The sequence below is a fragment of the Macrobrachium rosenbergii genome, chromosome 4 (assembly GCF_040412425.1).
Source record: "Macrobrachium rosenbergii isolate ZJJX-2024 chromosome 4, ASM4041242v1, whole genome shotgun sequence".
Taxonomy (NCBI): domain Eukaryota; kingdom Metazoa; phylum Arthropoda; class Malacostraca; order Decapoda; family Palaemonidae; genus Macrobrachium; species Macrobrachium rosenbergii.
In genome coordinates this window covers 30,668,124-30,687,176 of record NC_089744.1, presented here as the reverse complement: position 1 = coordinate 30,687,176, position 19,053 = coordinate 30,668,124, and the positions used below count along the sequence as shown (strand labels likewise).

General features: G+C 37.9%; 1 protein-coding gene across 9 annotated transcripts in view; it reads right to left on the bottom strand.

Annotated features, from left to right (window-relative positions):
• LOC136832062 (IQ motif and SEC7 domain-containing protein 1-like) overlaps positions 1-19,053 on the bottom strand; it is a 191,923-nt gene that overhangs the window by 131,169 nt on the left and 41,701 nt on the right. For 3 of the 9 annotated variants that reach the window (XM_067092796.1, XM_067092847.1, XM_067092801.1), the window contains exons 1-2: positions 15,794-15,891; positions 5,847-6,225 (exon numbers count right to left, since the gene is read on the bottom strand). The exons of 5 other annotated variants lie outside the window; for them this stretch is intronic. In XM_067092796.1, the coding sequence (XP_066948897.1) occupies positions 5,847-5,962 (116 nt within the window). In that variant the 5' untranslated portion in view covers positions 5,963-6,225; positions 15,794-15,891. Of the gene's footprint in view, positions 1-5,846; positions 6,226-15,793; positions 15,892-19,053 lie in introns of those variants that run through there. One more of the 9 variants, XM_067092857.1, reaches the window with a different exon arrangement.

Below are 19,053 nucleotides of genomic sequence, written 5' to 3'. Positions count from 1 at the left end.
TCATTGCTCAATTTATACAATAAGTTCTAGGGTAGATTATTCCACTTACCAAGCACAGACAATGGCAGGTGCCAATTCTATGTACAAAAGTTTATGCTTTTAATGGTTTATTATGCTTTGAGAGTCATTTATACATATCCTATTTTGGACTGGCAGGTGATTAAGCCAAGACCATAAACCAGATGGACTGTTGGAAACTATGATATCTGATTCCAAAGACTGCAAACATAAATTAATACATATGCATAATGGTGCACACTTAGATACAGCTAGTCAATTTAGAGTCAACTTTTCCTCTCTGTGACCTTTACACTGATTGGGCCATGACACAAGCCCCAGCACTAGACTAGGGTGCTCTGATTTTTAGGAAATTAACCATGTAGAGAGTTATGCAATCACACAAAACTTAATTCACACTACTTTTAATCACATTCTAATGAAATTTGTTACCAGCAGACTACTACAAAGTAGGCTTAACTCGTGACAGCACTTTCCCAAGTCTGTTAGCCAGTGTTAATGTCCTAAGAAGAGGTTTTTCAGTCTGCCTCTGAACTGCCTAAAGATTTACTTTAGACAGTCCATGGATATTCCCATATTAATCCTACTGTTTTGTCACAATATATGCAGTACTGCTAATTACAAACTTCACATTCAGTCCAACTTCCAACTTCTGATGTGTCACAAACACAAGATCAGCATTCTTTAGACTTCTAACTTATACAATATCCTTTTTAATTGGATTTTAATACTGTACTGTCTTTCCCCATGTTCAACTTACAATTTCTGACAATAAAGTGAGCCTAATTCTCTTCAGTTTCCTCTCTACAAAGAGCTCAATTTCAAAACAAGCTTTTTCCAGCGTTCAATACCAATGCGATAAGACAGTACTTAAAACTAAAGGCAGCATCACATTTGTGATTCCAGCAGCATCTAGCACAATGTGTTGGCTCAGTGAAACATGTCACTAGAAGTTGCTGTTTGGACAACGTAAATAAACCTTAGGCCAGGCACTTCTGCTATGTTTGATTTACAGTTAAAGTGCACATGTTTTAATGACGGAACAATTTCATTCTGAATATATCAAAAGTATTTTCTTATGGTAGCTCTTTTTAATCTTCATGTTCACTTAACATTCCCACTCTAGAAAAAAAACGTAAGTTACATTTTTTAAGCTGTCTATTTATTTTGCAACATGCTGAACATTACAGGGGAAAATTAGCCTTCAAAGGACTATGTTTCACAATAGGAAAACAACTGGTGAAGTGCACTGGCTCAAAAATGTCTTGGCAAGAAGTTTGGCTAAGCTCCACTGAAGTCACAAGTGTGACATAGTCCTAGTGAAGAACTTCCTCAGTGGGCCTAGGAAAACCTGATAAAATGCTTGTAGACGAACAAGCTGGTTTAAGAAAAAGCATGATTTGCTCGCATCAAATATTTGTAACATACCAAATGGCAGCAATGTATGGAATTTCAAAATCCCCTTCTGATGGCTGGTTGATTACAAGAAGGCATGCAACAGTATTACCATTGCTGTTTACCATCTCATGTACATATTCTGTTGTTCAAAAAACAGGTTTTGACGTAGGAAAAACCTATTTTTGGTAGTCGCTGTTTCGTCCTCAAAGGCAGAGGAGGAGGCAGATACCAAGAGGAATTATATTGGTTGGGGGTCAGCTTCGATGACATCACAGACAATGGAAGTTTTCCCTGTGGGGGGACAGAAACTTGCGTATATGCGTCACCAAGTATGTCTCTTCAGTGTCCTCAAAAGGGACTCGTCCAAAAGAAGAGTGATCCTCAACCAATCGACATTGAACAAGCACATTGCTGGCCGAAAGTTTTTGATGATTACCGTTGCCTAAGTACATTGAATCCGGCCCTTCCTAAGGTCCGAATAAGGAAAGATACATACAGATTCAAAGTCAGGTCCTTTCGGCTAAACATTGCCTAAAGAATATTTGTCAAACTAGCAACTGTATTCTTTCAAGAACTCAAACAAAAAGATTACCTCCTTTGAGGACTCAACAGCGACTACCAAAAATAGGTTTTTCCTACATCAAAACCTGTTTTTTGATAGCGTAGTCGCTGTTTCGTCCTCAAAGGAGTTACCTTCCATGGTCTACCAGAGCTCCATGGTGACCAAACTAATATCAAAGAATTCTCTTCTAATTTAGTTGGTCTTTTGGCCAGGTATTGTGTCGTAATGATTAACATTATAACACATGATGGACTCAAAGATAAGAGGGCACTTTCCCTTATCTTCAGCGAAGCTGAACCCAGTTTTTCCAACGTCAATTAACCCGCAAGAAAGAGAAGTGAGGTGATGGAAGAGAATGTCCACATTGGAATAATAATTGACAGTTGACATAAAAAATGGAGCTGATATAATTTTAATAAGTAAAAATAATACCAGACTTAAACAGTTTGCATAATAGAATGGATAATATATATCTAGAGAGATGGGACTTGAGAGAACTCTAAATAATGATGACAGTAAGCACAAATGGGTGAAATGATAAAAAGTGGAGAAGGACCAGTATGTTGAAGTTTCTGAATATGTAGCAATAAATACATCCAATACAAGTTCTCCTGAGTTAAAATCTAATGAAAGATGAAAAAAGCCAAATCATACAATGGGCAAGCTGAACAGGATCTGAAAGCCAAAGAGACTGAAGTGACAAACAAAAGTAAAATTATACATTAATCTAGTAGAATCTGCATTGCTAAAACATGAATCACAGTAGGACAATGAAACTATGTGAGGCTCTTGCTCTGAAGGACTTAAAGTACTGTATTTAGCACAGCTGAACCATTATCTCAGCTGTTGATATCAGCATCAAAGAAACTGTGTGGGCTACTACTTTGTGTTTTTTGAAGTTGCCAAATCAAATCTGATAACACTGAAAGTTGTTTAAGCAAAACGGGGATTGTCGGCCAAGTGGCATTCAGTTTGCAATGCCACCTGGCTGTAGCTCTGAGAGGGAAATAAGCATCTCGGGACACTCAACAAGGAAGCGGCATGACTAGTAAAAGTGATGTTTTGGTTTCTCAGCTAATCAGGTTGCAGCTGTGCATCATATGAATACCTTGGCTTCTAATCTCAGCATTAGTTCAGCCAGTATATCTGTTTTGTGCATCAAAAGTTCACTCCACCACAGACATCCGGTTTTTGCCACTGATTAGTTAACCAATATTCCACTTTGAAATTCCAAACAAAACATGAGTGTACGCTTAATAAGCAGCACAAATTTTACCAGAAAGTGAAATTGAAATTGAAAAATGATGAAGAAGCTATAGATATTCCTAAAATGAAGTGACAGAAAGTGGCACGGCCCATCAAATGGCAATGCCGTATTGCAAAAAACGACCAAAATCTAGGCAAGATACTCTGGTGAGAGGATTCCTGCTTGCAAAAACGTGTGTTCTGAACTTGTGGTCAAGAATCTTACAGAGGGCAATGCCAAAATCTTCACAAATGTTTGGGCAATCATTTATTGGAGAGTCCAGAATGCATATTTAATTAACCTAATAAAATTCAGAGGCCATGGGTCCTCATCCTGTGAAGGCCAAGACAAAAAAAAATTCAAGAAGTACACATTAACCTGCATGATAAAATATGAGGCCTGTATGTAGGATTATCCTCTTGAATATTTTCAGTGTTAAAGAAGAGGGTGAGGAATGCATTGGAGAAGATAACTGAGTCATGCACAAGTTATCCAGATCACCAGGGCAGGAGGGAGCCTGCAACAAAGATCAAAGGAAAAAACTCAGGTTGTAAGGTGCCACATAAAGAAACCCCCTCACTGTTGCAGTACATTAAACATAGGACAAGGCCCCTAACCCCATTTACCTTATTCCTGACCAAGCCATCTGCAAACTTTAAGATCTGTATTTGGATTGTATAAGGGATAAGTGACTGAAAATTAAAGTACTACAGACAAATGTTCACCTCCTGAATTTGATACTGGCACCAGGGCCTTTTTCATACATGAATGTCTGATCCACCCTCAGTTACAAAGAATAATAGAGCAAAGTAGTTTTTTTAATTTCTCCATTGCCATAGGCCCTATGACAGAAGTAGAAATACTAAGCCTATATTTCTGACCATCTCCAGAAGGACTCAACTACGATAAAAACAATTGCCCCCTCACCAGCAATTAAAGACTGCAATACAGTACCTCAGAAACAAAGAGTCAGCAGAAACTGTTCAGTGAACTGACTGGTAACCCATGTATGGACCATCCACACTGAAACTGGCCCCGGGACATGCAGCCAGACTTACAGCATACCATAAACCAAATATGAGAGCTGTGAAGGAACACCTCACAGGTCCAACTGCAGTAGCAGCATTAATTCTTACCAACACAGTCCTGTACTGGACCTGATTTTTCAGGCCACCCACAAGATGTCATATCCTTAAACACTGAGTGTTGGAGGCTGCACTCAAGATAAGCATCTTGCCCCCCCCAAAACACCCAAGGCCTAAACCATTAGGTTTTGTGATCCCAAGCAGTCTAAGGCAAAGTACTATACATGGCCCACCATAATTGACATGCAGTACATGTCTTAGCCTTACTAACTCTTTGGAACTGAAAATTTCATAGTAGTTTAATGAGGGTACCACTGTGGAATGCAGTTCTTCACTTTAATATTAAACCTCTTACTCAGTCAATCAACCTATTTAAATGGTTCTGTCCTTGTAATTATATTTGGTACTGATGTCAATGTACAATATTATTTTGTCAATGAATTTAACTATACTCAAAAATACAGTTGGGATATATCTCCCAAACCCAACCTTCAGAAAGAGTTCTGGAATCTGTCAATATGCTGCTTATATAAGAATAACTCTGCAACTCTGCAACCATTCTGGCTTGTCCACCTAAACCATGAGTAAAGCTACCAAAATGAATCTTAAGGATTGTCCATAAATGATGTTGGTTCCCAGCCTGTGCGTGTCTGTATCCACACAGTCGCTAAAATAAAAATACTGTATATATACTGTATCTTCCATTATAAGACCTATTATTCCCTAAAAGATCTAAAGAACATGGGTGATATTACTGCACCTGGAACAAACTAATTACTGTACAGTACTGGTAAACTAACTGTCCATAAAATTAAATAATTTTTTTAGAATCTCCTTTTAACAAATGATTATAGACATATGAAGGGTCATTTGTTAAAGGAGACTGGAAAAAAAATTATTTAATTGAATTTGTTTCTGGTGATAGAAATTCATTTCTCGCTATAATGTGGTTCAGATTCCACAATAAGCTGTAGGTCCCGTTGGTAGGTAACCAACTGGTTCTTAGCCATGTAAAAATAAATCTAATCCTTCGGGCCAGCCCTAGGAGAGCTGTTAATCAGCTCAGTGGTCTGGTTAAACTAAGATATACTTAACTACACACACATTAACACACTTTTTTTCTTTATATTTAAATATATACAGGGTATCTACATAAACTACTATCCAAAATTGCTGATTTTAGCACATCTAATTTGTCAAGTTTGAAATTCCTGAAGATGAAATTATCTCATGGGCATCAAATTAGAATCATTACTTGGATTTCCATGCTTTCTTATTTAGTCAAGACCATGAATATCAAGTGCCCTGAAGCCGCTAGGTACAGACCACATAACCTACAAACAGTTCCACTCCAAGCTCAATATAATGTAATAACCTAAAGCATCTTCACTAATACTCTAATAGGCTACATCTACTTCACGGTTACAATGTGAAAAATATTCATGTATTAAATAAAATGACTTAACTAGCACAATGACAGAAACGGTAATGCAATGTGACATTTGACCTAATTCAACTTCCTTCCATCACGACTTACCTTGGGTTAGTGGAGAAGCAAGTGACCTTGAGGTAGTACCTGGAGAAGGCCGTGGGCAGGTGATGCGGCACAGCCTCCTGGTGCACCACCACCTGTTCTGAGCCAAGCCCGAACATGTGCTGTTTACGACCTTTAACTGCCACTGTGTAACACGATGAGATCACTTTTGATTACCATCACTTGATTACAAGATGCGATACAAAAGAAGCACAATTCAGTTACGTTCTACATCTTTCAAGGTCAGGTGCTCCGAGTGACACCAATATTTTTTGTTCTCTTTCATGATTTTGAGTCTTGCTGTTCAGAAATCATGTGATCTCCCTGCATATCAGACATACACTTCCCAGATGACTGATTTAAACAATGCTGTCAAATGAGACTGGAAAAATTAGACAAAGAATTAATATGTACAATCCTTTGTCAGTTATCCACCCTATACAGGTAAAAATCTTGCAACCTTTCCAATGTATATCTACTGAAGTTTACACTCTGGTTGGGTTCTTCACTGCAAATGAATACTGGTGCATGTACATATGAAGTAGTATCTAAATAAAAGCTGAACACAACACTTAATGTATGTTAATCTAACAGACAATTTTACTCCAATTTTAGTTTTTTGTAAAAGAAAACTATTGAGATGGCTATTTGTCTGTCCATCCGCACTTTTTCCGTCCACCCTCAGATCTTAAAAACTACTGAGGTTAGAGGGCTGCAAACTGGTATGTTGATCATCCACCCTCCAATCAACAAACACCAAATTGCAGCCCTCTAGCTTCAGTAGTTTTTATTTTTATTTAAGGTTAAAGTTAGCCATGATAGTGCGTCTGGGACCGCTATAATTGTCAACAACATAGGCCACCACTGGGCTGTGGCTGAGAGTTTCATACAGCAATATAAGCTGTACAGAAAACTTGATTGCACTGAAGAAACTTTAGTGCATTTTTTACTTGTTTGATACAGGTCCCAACTGTAATTTTTTCAAATATATTTTCAAATACAATACCAATCCTATTTAGGTATGCATCTGGGGATCCAGAGCACTCACAATGAAACAGATGCTGCTAGAAGGGATTGAGAGGAGGACTGACTTGATATGAAAAGTAACTGGTTTATGTAAGAAAAATTTTGAATTCTAATTTTCAAAAATTTAATTTCCTTCAACACCAAGCCATCACTTGGACTTGAGCCTCAGTACAGTGGTTATTTAGGGGAGATGGACTTGTGGCCTGTAAATCATTAAGCATTCTTTAAAATTCCAGAAGCATGGGATCAAAGAGCCCTGATGGCTTAAGGTTAGTAGGTGCAACAGAAGCCTTGAAGTCAACATGGGATCAAGATATGGACACAATTTTGTTAGTATAGCCTTGGGCTGTTCTTCCAAATCATTTATATATAAAAAAAACACTCGAAAGTTAAAAATCGCTTCCCCTCATTGTAAAGTAAAGCAACAGATATCCCATACATCTAGGCCCAGAAGTCATGGAATGCTACATGACGATGAAGATAACACTGGATCTGGCTCCTCCCTACTCTTTCAGGTCGAAGCAAGAATGAACCTGCTACCAACATAGGACCATCAAAATATGAATTCACATACTTTTAGGTTATATCTCTATAGCAAAACCTTATATGGGCTATGCCTCTATAGTAAAACCTTCAAAAGGTCAGAGAAGACTGCCAGCAGAGCTAAATGTAAAGGTAACCATAACTGCTACGGTACTCACATCATGACCTTGGCCATTAGCTTGAGTGCTTGCAACTCCAGAGGTGGACAACTAAGCACTCATAACGACTTTCCTCAGCCAAGAGGTGATGGTGTTTTTGGGTACCATGTGTTTAACCATGACACACAATAAAAGTACTGTAATCATGAATCCTCCCCTTTCTAAAAGCAGGGCCTCTCTTGGTGACACCTTAAGGCCATAGCTTGGCAAAGGGGAAGAATAACAAAATTAGGCAATGACTATGATGTGAGGAAATTGTTGGCGCCTTTGCCATAAAACCTGGCATGTAAGACTGACCAATCTTTACAGTTCTCAGTGTATGATACCAAACAGGATAAGACATGAAGCTCACTTACTCTCTGAGCATATGTTAAAGCTAAAAGGAAGGCTGTCTTCAAAGTTTAGTTACTTCAAGATAAAAGCTCATTAGGGTCAGATATATTACCCTAGGAATTGGAATGGAATACAGAATTTAGGCCAAAGGCCAAGCGTTGGGACCTATGAGGTCACTCTGCACTGAAAGGGAAATTAGCAGTAAGAAGGTTTCAAAGGTGTAACATGAAGAAAACCTTACAGCTGCACTATGAAAACATTTGTTAAAGACGGTGGGAAGTCAGATGAAGGAAAAAGAATATAAACGGAGGTACAGTAAAAGGAATGAAAGCGGTTGCAGCTAGGGGCCGAAGGGATGCTGCAAAGAACATCAAGTCAGCGCACCAAGTGAGGTGCACTATCCCCCGGATGGGGATATCACCCTAAGGGTTTCAATGATTTCAGTGGAGCTTCTGTTTTGAAGTGCTGGCTCTTATGTTACAGGCAGTCCCCAGCTAATGGCGGGGGTTCCGTTCCTGCCGAGCACCAATAACTGAAAATCACCAATAATCACTATGGTGATAAATGGTGTTTACAACGTTGTAAGCGCCAACAAACTGCTTATCAGCGCCGATAAACCGCTTGCTGATGCCGATGAACCACTTATCGATGCCAAAAATCTGGTTAACACCATTAACCGACACCGCCGATAAGCAAGGACTACTTGTACAACTAATTCAGTGAGCTGAAATCAATTTACTGTGCACTTTACAGACCTAAGAAAAGGCTGATCTTTAGCCATTCATTGCTGAAACAAACAACTTTCTAACTCTCCCCAAGTACAGTAAGAAATCTGTTACTGTGGGAACAGCAACACTAAGAGAATCTTGTTCCCTGGAACTCCAATTACTTTGCCTGAGGCAGTCTGAAAGCTGAAACCTTATCTGGAGTGGCGATGACCTTTGCAGTGTCTGCTGAAAATCATTTCTTATGAAGGTATCGTTTGATAGCTTCTATAAGCACATCTGGAGGAGCCATCAAGAGTAATTTCTCTTTCAGTGACAGGATCCTTGGGTGTTCTGCTAGAGACCCTTCATGTGAGGCATTGTGCCAAGTCATACTTGGAATGCTTCTTGTGGTTACTGAGTCACATACACCCATTAGTCTTGGGATAAAATTATATTCCTCATGTAAGACATTATGAAAATCAATAACCTTATTTTTGCATTCAAAATCTGATTTGTTTCAATTATCCGTAAAAGCTTCATTAGCAGCAACACTGTCTGAGATAGTATTGTAAGCTTTAAAGTAACTAATACTGTACTACATGTAACTTGAAGCTTAATCCTTTGCACTACACCATAAGGTTACATGATAAAACTTCATAGTCTAAGGACTTTGGAATACATGTGCAATATAGTGCACATACTGTCCAGTTGTTTCCATTTAGCCTACACCTGTAAATTTATCACCCTGGCATCCAACTGATCTGGTTTGGAAGTCAACAAGACAGCTCAACACTAAGTTTGGGTCTTGACAGTGCATGGGAAGGGGGAAGTGAGGGGGTGGGGGGATTTAGTGGACCCATATTAAAAACTGAACAAAAAAATATACAAAAGATAACTGCTTGAGAACATAGTTGTTTAGGACAAGATATTCACATTCTCCACAATACAGCACCAAAAGAGATGGAGGCGCAGGTGCAAGCTACATCCACCTGTTAGGACTATGATCATGTGAGCATGAAATCATCTGCCCCTGATGATAAGCTTCTGGCATAAAGCAAAGAGTTCTACTAAAGATCAGCTCTCCATGGATTCCAATGACCCAAGCCTTAAGGATAGATCTGCCAGAGGTCAATACCATCTTTGGGATGGCTGACACAGCTTAAAACTGTAAACAGTCGCCGTCAAATGAAAAATCTTCCCAAAAACATCCATCTAAGCAGTGAATTAAGACTAAAGTGGCCACATTCCAGCTATTTACATCAAATTATATCAGCACCTGAAAATAGAAGTCACTGAGACTGGACAACATGAAGAAAGATAGCTAATAGAGATACTGTATTGAAACTATAATGCGAAAGAGACAACATATAGATATCTAGATTCACCACCAGGGAGAAAAGAGATCCCTCCAGTTTGGTAGTTCTCATTTGTCACACACCTTTGGCATATATGTAATACAAAATAAACATTCTATAGTGAAGCCATGAAATTTTAACAAGGCATTCTCCCATCCTGAGTAAAACCTGACAAACAGAAATGTCAAACTGAGGTTTATGAAACCTAGGCAATCTAAAGGTGAGGTTAGAGTCGTTTCATTGGTCTGACCTACAGTATTCTACTTTATCAAGTTTAGCCTTCCTTATATGCAAGGGTACTTACTCACAAATCACTGGTGTGTGTTTTGTAACTGGTGGATAAATTTGGACAAGCCAATACACAGAATAAAAATATTCAGGTATGACTTCTTTCAGATTTTTAAAATGTTATGCAGCTTTTTCTAAACATTAGTACTGAAATTTAGAGCTGCTACCCATTGCATTAAATAATCAAAACGGAATTTTACCCCTGGTAATTTGAGTTTATTAGCCTTGCCTATTCATTTTAGCCTACACTGATCTATGACCATTAGCCCAGTATCACACTGAAACTCCCAAGCTGACAGTGTTTCGTGTGTTGCAGATGAAACATTACTTAACACCTATGAAATAAGTGACACTAACAAACAGACTGGCTTCTCTTTATCTAACATATAAATGTCATTTTTAAATATTGGTGTTAAAATTTTGGGGGGACTGTTTTGTGAAGTGGACGTGACGAGTCAAAAAAGACTGATAGTACTGTATACTGTAATGTGGTTTTAAGCATATTTTAAGTGAAAAACAAAGACCGTGGACAACTAACATTCTGTCAGTACTCAGTATCACATATGCTATTGCATGATGCCTAGACAGTTTAGTAACACTTAATATTTATTATTTATAATAAGCCCAGTTTGACAGTAATTGTTTGTAAAGTGTTTTACCTCTTACCAAAAATCTTACTTTTGTGTTCTCCAGCAGGTGGCAGTAAAGAATAGTTTAAACTATTGCCATTTTTTAATTGTCATGACCAATTTTAATAAAATATTGGAAAAATATAAAGGTAGCATTTAAAACTGGTACCTCACATGCAAGACAAAAGAGAAGGTGATCTATCAGTTAGTATCAATTATATCACACAAAACACCAGCCTTTAGCGAGATTCAATGGACTGGTATCCTCTATTTGGTTAATTGGCTAATGCATGAATATGATGAAATCTCACCATGAATATGATGAAATCTCACCAACACCAAATTCAGTAATAAAGTGAACGAACGGTGGTAATTTTGGTATTTTGTCCTCATTAAATATGAAGGGCCTCTAATTAATAGGTTACGTATGAATATTTCAAATGTTTTCTAAGTCCTCTGTTGTTGTTTACAAGGAACCGGCATTCTGTAACTTCATGGGTGTTGTTTGGGAAGTGTCAGACATCTGTTGTGTATGTGCCACAGTGTAGCCACTGTGAAATTTCTTATTTTTTCCCTTGATACAACTGTTAGTAGCTTGTGGTCAATACAAAAAATTCACAAAACTTCTCTAAATGAAGTTCCAGAATATTTTTTAACACTGCCCAGTTTTCCATCTTATCTGCATTTTCTGACTTAAGTTTCAAAGTGAATATGCCATACTGGTTAGTACAAAGATAATATTAAGGTGAGACAACAAAATTTTAAACATTTGCTATTCAAATTTTCAGCAGAAATGAAGAAATTATGCAGATTTACAAGAAGTTTTCTGTGGAAACAAAGAAGTGGTAAACAAAGAAGACCTACACTTGACACACAAAAATCCTTGACCTATTGGAAAAAACTGAAACCCTTAAATCACGTGTGAATATCATCAAAGCACAAACCCATGTGTATTTTTGCTTTTTAATTAAAGAAATCCTCCTTTATCTTTTCTGTTATAGCATATAGCATAAATATATGCAAAAAGCCAACAATAAGAAACGAGGTAAAGGGAAGCCCATGCCTACTGGCCAGGTTGGGTCTTATGTTCTGGTTAGATTAGGTTTGGATTCATTCATGTATTTTACTTTATAACTTCCAGTGCTCTCAAGTCTGGTTTAGTGAGGGGAAGGCATCACTCAGATATGATCCGGCACCCTACACTAGGATAGATTCCAAATCTTATTATTATTATTATTCAAAAGATGAACCCTATTCATATGGAACATGCCCACAGGGGGACCACTGACTTGAAATTTAAGCCTTCCAAAGAATGTGGTATTCATTTGAAAGAAGTAACAGCAAGTAATGGGCAGTACAAAAAGAAGAGATCAGTTATTAGACTAGGAAAAATAACAAATTAATAAATAATTACACAAAAATGTAAATGATAAATTATAAGGAGAATTTCTTTACGGTAGTCTTGTATTGCATCTTTGCTTGAACTCTTGAGGTTCCAATTGCACAACATCCTGAGGGAGACTGTTCCACAGTCCAATGGTGTGTGGAATAAAGGACCTATGGAACAGAGAAGCTCAAGGCACATTTATTGCATATTGGTACTGCTGTTCAACAAATCTGATTGCTCTTGGCAGAAAAGAGGATCAGGGATCAATATTGAATGTGAAAGATCTATTAAAATAAAACTCAAGAAAAACTGACAAACAAGAGACCATCTATGGATGGTTCAAGCCATTATACTGCTAATGTTAGGAAACAAAACCTGCCACCACAAACCACTTTGTCTAAAGGAGATAAATCTCAGGCAGAGGCAGACATCCACACCAGAAAACAGTAGGCTACTTTAGTAAAGGAAAGACAAACAGCCTAAAACAGGTTGCACTGACTTCATCAACTTTATAAATTTAAGAGGCCTTACAGTATGAACAATACCTAACTTCCATGCAGCATTTGCTGACACTTTCATCTGATGTTTCTCAAAAGTAAGATGTAAGTAAAAATTTACACCAAGTATAGTTAAAGTTTCACTCATATAGCAGAGACCCACCCCATCTGAAAGGGAGGATGGGGTGAAAAATCTGTACGAGACCTGCTAGTCGATAGTGTTTTTGTTTTACTGGAGTTTAACTTCATACCCCACAGACTTTGCTTGTAAGTGGGGTCTTTACTACACTCACAAGTGTTGCATCATTGGCACACTGAACAATCTCGTTTTCCAGGCCAACATACTGAATGAACAATATCATTTTCCAAGCCAACAAGCATCACTTGTATATATACACTAAAAATAAATGGACCAAGAACACTACCCTGTGGAACTCCAGACACAATAGGTCTTGGTTCGCTAAAGACCCCATCAACAGCAACTCACTGCTGCCTAGCAGTAAGGAAATCTTGAAGTACCCTAAATCATAACCACCCACTCCAAGAATCTGAAGTTTATAAATATGTACCTTATAATTTACTAAATCGATAGCAGCACTAAAATCTATTTGAATTACTCTACACCAAAACCTTTATGAAGATTCTCTCACAAATGGCATGTAAAATCCAAAAGAGCAATCCAAGCCCCTAACTAAATTACTTCCTATATGCATACTGACTACATTATCAACTGACGGTCCTTTGGAGTCCACATACTTATAGTGTGGCTTAAAAATAAGTTTTTTTTAGCAAATTTGGAGAGAACAAGGAGAATAGAAAGTGGCCTATAGTTATTGCAGTCTGCGGATATGCCATTCTTTGTAACGGGCACCGCATTACAAAGCTTGTACTCATCTGCAAAGATACTGCATAAACATAAAAATCTATAGAATCTACTAATCTTGGGAGACATGCTTTATATCTTGTACAATATTTCATTATCAATTGATAATACAACCAAATGATGTATTTTCTGACTGCTTATCTTGTAATTATATATTTTTTACCAATCTTATATGTGCAATTCACTAAATTTGGCTTTCCTTAACCCCAAACCCCATGTTCCAATGGGGAACCCTGCTGTTGAATACAGGAGGCAGGAAAACACAAAAACAAGTGTATTAAACAAATGGAAGTAAAAATTATTAAAACAAGGGATTAGCAACCTGATAAACAAACGTTCATGTCTTTGGAATGAAATTACTGTCATGTATTTATCACAAACTCTAGTAGACTATTTCTACAATGGACTTCTATTTACAGAGTAAATTATTATTATATTATTAATGTTCAAAAGATGAACCATATTCAAACAGAACAAGCCCACAGGGACCACTGACTTGAAATTTGAGCTTTCAAAGAATATGGTGTTCATCACAAAGTAGTAACAAAAGGTAATGGGAAATACAGAAAGATCACTTATTAAAAAAAAAAAAAAATTATCAAATTAACGAAGATAAAAATGTAAGTAACTTATTAAAATACGATGAGAATTGTATTAGGGCAGTAATGCGTTGCATCTTTGCTTGAACTTTTGAAGTTCTAATTGCAAGACATCCTCAGGGGGACTGTTAGCCAATCCGTGTTAAGAATAAAGGAATATATATATACAACGATAGGAGACAACTCTATCCAAAACACCCTAGGCCTTTCATAAATGAGCTTCATAATTATTTTACCTTGGCTATCTTGGACTAGCATTTGATTGGTTAATGATCTCAACTTAGATGGCTAGCTCAACTAGCCTACTGCCTACGAGATTGGGTTGCTATGCGTTGACTTTGAAATTGGAAAATCTTGACTATTCTTAGAGGCTGCGGATATAAACTATGATCGACATGCCACGTCAAGGGGAAGGAAGCACTTGGAAAACACCTGATTATTTATTTAAGATAAAAATACTCAGGGAAAAATGTTCTGTCAATATGACCTTGACTCTAATTAGGGCGGAACAGACGTATAGATGACTGGGCTGGTCTAATCTTTAGGAAATCTCCTAGATTATAAACACAAAAACTTAATTCACAATACTTTTAATCGTAACTGAGTGAAATTTAGTTCTAAATAGAAAAGGCAGCTTCCCAAAAACGGAAACTAATGCCAAGTGTTCCCAGCTGAGGCCAATGTTTGGGGAGCCATGTTTGTTTACATGTGACGTAGTAAGTGTGCTGCTAGATTGCTAGGGAGAGGGGGTTGCCTAGTGACGTCACATTCTCAAGGCTGGTAGCTCCTGTTTTTACGCGCCGAAAACAGGTCTTTGTCGATCTGCCCCAGGAAAGTGAAACCCCAAAAGATTATGACTAAAGCAACGAAGTCTTATAACGGTAAAGTATGCCATGATGAATGCGGGAATTATCGTTCCGCTGTTTAGCAGTACACTGAGAGGCCACAGAAGGTATCTATTTTGCTGGTTCAAATTATTGTCAGAGCCCACTTCAAATTTAACAACAGACCACAAGCAACTCAAGAGAAGGATGTACGCGGATTCTTGATACAACCCATATGTGAATGTAACCCATATGTGAACGTAAAACGAGAAATAAACAAATGACATTAACATGAGTAGTTCCCCCACACAACAAAAGGATGTAAGTCTTGACTTCTGACCCAATTCAAGAAGGCTACCCAAGTGGTGTTCTATTCATCCAGGAGAGTTGCGCAATGTAGTAATGGTTCTTGAAGTTCCACTCTCGGAATAGTAATACCTCTCCCCATAAAGTTAGTTTGAAGTCCCTTTTACGGCAAATAAGAAACTAAACCCATATTCTACAATAAAGTTCACTAAACTATTATTTATCACATCGATAATCATTTAATCAACGAAGTCCATTGCCACAAACAGTAAGCATATAAAACTTTTAATATTTTAATTCGTCAGCACCGTAAAGTCTTTTTATTACAGGGAACACGACGCATCACTGGAACACAATCACAACGACGATAATGTATCTTTCGTCAGCACACAATCGACCACCAAGCAAGACTCACGTCCCACTTCCACGTCAGGCTATGAAATACTGCCACTTCTTCCTCTCACTGATCTCAGTCTCCGGGAGACTACTTTCGCTCCAAATCGCGACTCCACCTCCACCTCCTCCATCTTCACCCCCATCTCTGCCTCCCTACCGCCCTCCCCCCACCTCCCCCACTATCCCTCAAACCCCCCAGGCACGACTCGATTACTCCCTACCTCTCTAGCAACACTACGATACGGCCTACTTTACTCCCCGTTACCTTGCAGCGCTAAAAATATATCGTCCGTCATATTAATCTTGAATATGAACATCAGCTAGAAGGGGAAAAACGTAATTGTAGCATGACGGACATTCTTTTTATCTGTTCATTTCCATTTTTCTAACAATTCCCTTCTCCGTCTTCAGGGAGTGACTGAATACTTTACCTTGTGAGGAGATGAATGCTGATACCTGAACTAAGAAGTGAGAACATTCAAGGACACGCATTTTAAAAGACCTCGAGCATAAATGATGCTTGAGACACGTACCTGACAAAGGAAAACACGCGCATAAACGAGGCATCGAACAAATTTAGTAAATAATCACACGGTTGAGCCTAATCGCACATATAGACGTAGTCAAGTGCCTCTGCTAGAACTGCACCTACTTGTAGTACCGACTAGGAGGTGCAGGATTTCGTTGGTTGGTGTCTGAAGGTGGGGTTATGTTTATAAATGAGGAGAGCTTCCATAAATGTAGGAGCGTGGTGGTGAATGCAAGACAACTTACCATGCCCAACCATTTTTAGATCAGTCTTCTCCAACTGGTCATGTCACAAAAAGTTGCCTTCAACTACAATCTGTCATGCAGTATCAACAAGGGTTCTAACAGCCACAGCAGGCGTGGAAACAGGCGATTCTGTCCTTGGGACAGGGAACAGATGGCAAACAGGAGAGGAAATAAGAAACGGTCTTCCTAGGGAGACGAAAAGCTCAGCGCTCACGTGGAACACGTACTAAGGGTACAGAGGTTACGCGGAATTTTCAAGCGAATGCAGCGTTTCTAAACAAGCAACCAAACACGGATCCCATAAGAAATAAAACACATGAAAACATACATCCTACTTCATAATATTACTCACACTATTAGCAAAAAATTATAAAAGATAAATTACTCATCAGCGAACAGATTCCTTACCTGCACCTTCTGTCTTGCCCTACAGTCTTACCTGAAAAGATAAAACGAATGTCAGAGCAGTTAAACGGGATTTGTATTACTTGAGCACACTAACCAAGCTTCCATAGATTTGAATGCACTATGTGAAAGGGAAGAAATAATAAATAAATGTAAAAAAAGGGGCACAACCAAACAAGAGATAAATATATATAATACATACACCAGCATTAGCTGAGACATGTCAGAGAATTTCTTAGGGACCAAGGCTCTTAAAAGTAGCATTATAGTATTTATATAACACACGGAGAATAAAACTGAGGGCAGAAGTGGTCCATTGCAAGATATTTCATGCAATAGGACCATTACAAGATATTTCATGCAATATGGGCAACGGAAAAGAAACTGCCACTCAAAGCAATTTATTTTCTATTATTATCTAAATGATAAAGCTGCCGGGAGACTGCAGACTCCAGAATAGGAGAACAATACATCCAGCAACAGTAAAATAGAAAACCCGGGGGGCATGTGGCAGCGACACCGTCACCTCTGTGGGCACGGAAAGCTTTAAAACCGATACGCTAACTTTTACGGCAGCATTATACAATATATTTTTCTGTGCTGCGAGAAAAAAAAAAAACTTAAGTCGAAGGTAACAAAGAACTGTAAAATATTCTGAACGGAGTCCATCGTATCAGAAAATCACAGAATTTGTTGAAAGTCGTGTGTTAAAGAACATACACAGGATTAGCGCGTTAGAAAAGAGCACGTTAATGATTAATGATGCGTTGGTAAGGAACACAAGAAAGATTACACTGACATTATTATTATTATTATTATTATTATTATTATTATTATTATTATTATTCATATACAACAAGCCCACCAAAGGGGCCATTGACTTGAAATTCAAGCTTCAAAAAAATACAGTGTTCATTTGAAAGAGGTAACAGAAAGTAATAGGAAATACGGAAAGATGAGATCAGTTATTAGAAAAGAAAAAATAAATTAACAAATAAATAAAAAAAAATGCAAGTAAATTACTAAAATGCAAGGTTCATTGTTTTAGGGTAGTCATGCGCTGCATCTTTGCTTGAACTTTTGAGGTTCCAATTGCACAACACCCTCAGTAGGGAGACTGTTCCACAGTCCAACGGTGTGAAAAATAAAGGATCACTGGAACTGAAAACAGCGGCGAGCAGAAGGAACAACCCACTGGAGTAGTTACGATAACAGAGAGAGAGAGAGAGAGAGAGAGAGAGAGAGAGAGAGAGAGAGAGAGAGAGAGAGAGAGAGAGAGAGAGAGAGAGAGAGAATATCACATACGAAAACCTACTCAGGTTGATGATACTGAAGTGGAACGATTTCATGAGAGGCTACGCAAATTTCAAAGTATGGGTCACTGTGTCAGTGAGTTTCATGGCAGCGAGGGCACCATTACGCAGTAAATGTGCCTGGCTGTCGGAATTCTCAGTTCCAGAGGTCTTGATTCCTCACGCCGTTGGGATGTGGAACAGCCTCCCTGGGGATGCTGTGCAACTGGAACCTTAAAAGTTCAAGCGAAGATGCAATGCATTACTACCCTGATACAATTCTCCGTGTATTTCATAATTTACTTACAAATTTATCTACTAATTAATAATAATAATAATAATAATAATAATAATAATAATAATAATAATAATAATAATAATAATATTGAATAATTTGGTAACTTATTTTTTCTTTTCTAATAACTGATCTCTTCTTTCCGTATTTCCTATAATCTTCTGTTACTTCTTTCAGATGAACACCATATTCTTTGGAAGCTTGAATTTCCAGTCAATGACCCCTGTGGGCTTGCTCATATGAATAGGGTTCATCTTCTGAATAATAATAATAATAATAATAATAATAATAATAATAATAATAATAAAGTTTCTAAGTAACCAAAACACCAGGCCAATTATGAGTTAGCACTTTCAGGAGAAAATGGAGTCGCACTAAAAGGGAAAAGGGAAGTAAATTCAAACACAATGGCTAATAGCCAAAGAAATAAAAAGTCTTGAAGGGACGTGATGAAAGAGCTGCTTCTGTCCTTCACGGAAACTGAATTTTGGCCTCTTAGATGGTGAAGCTGCT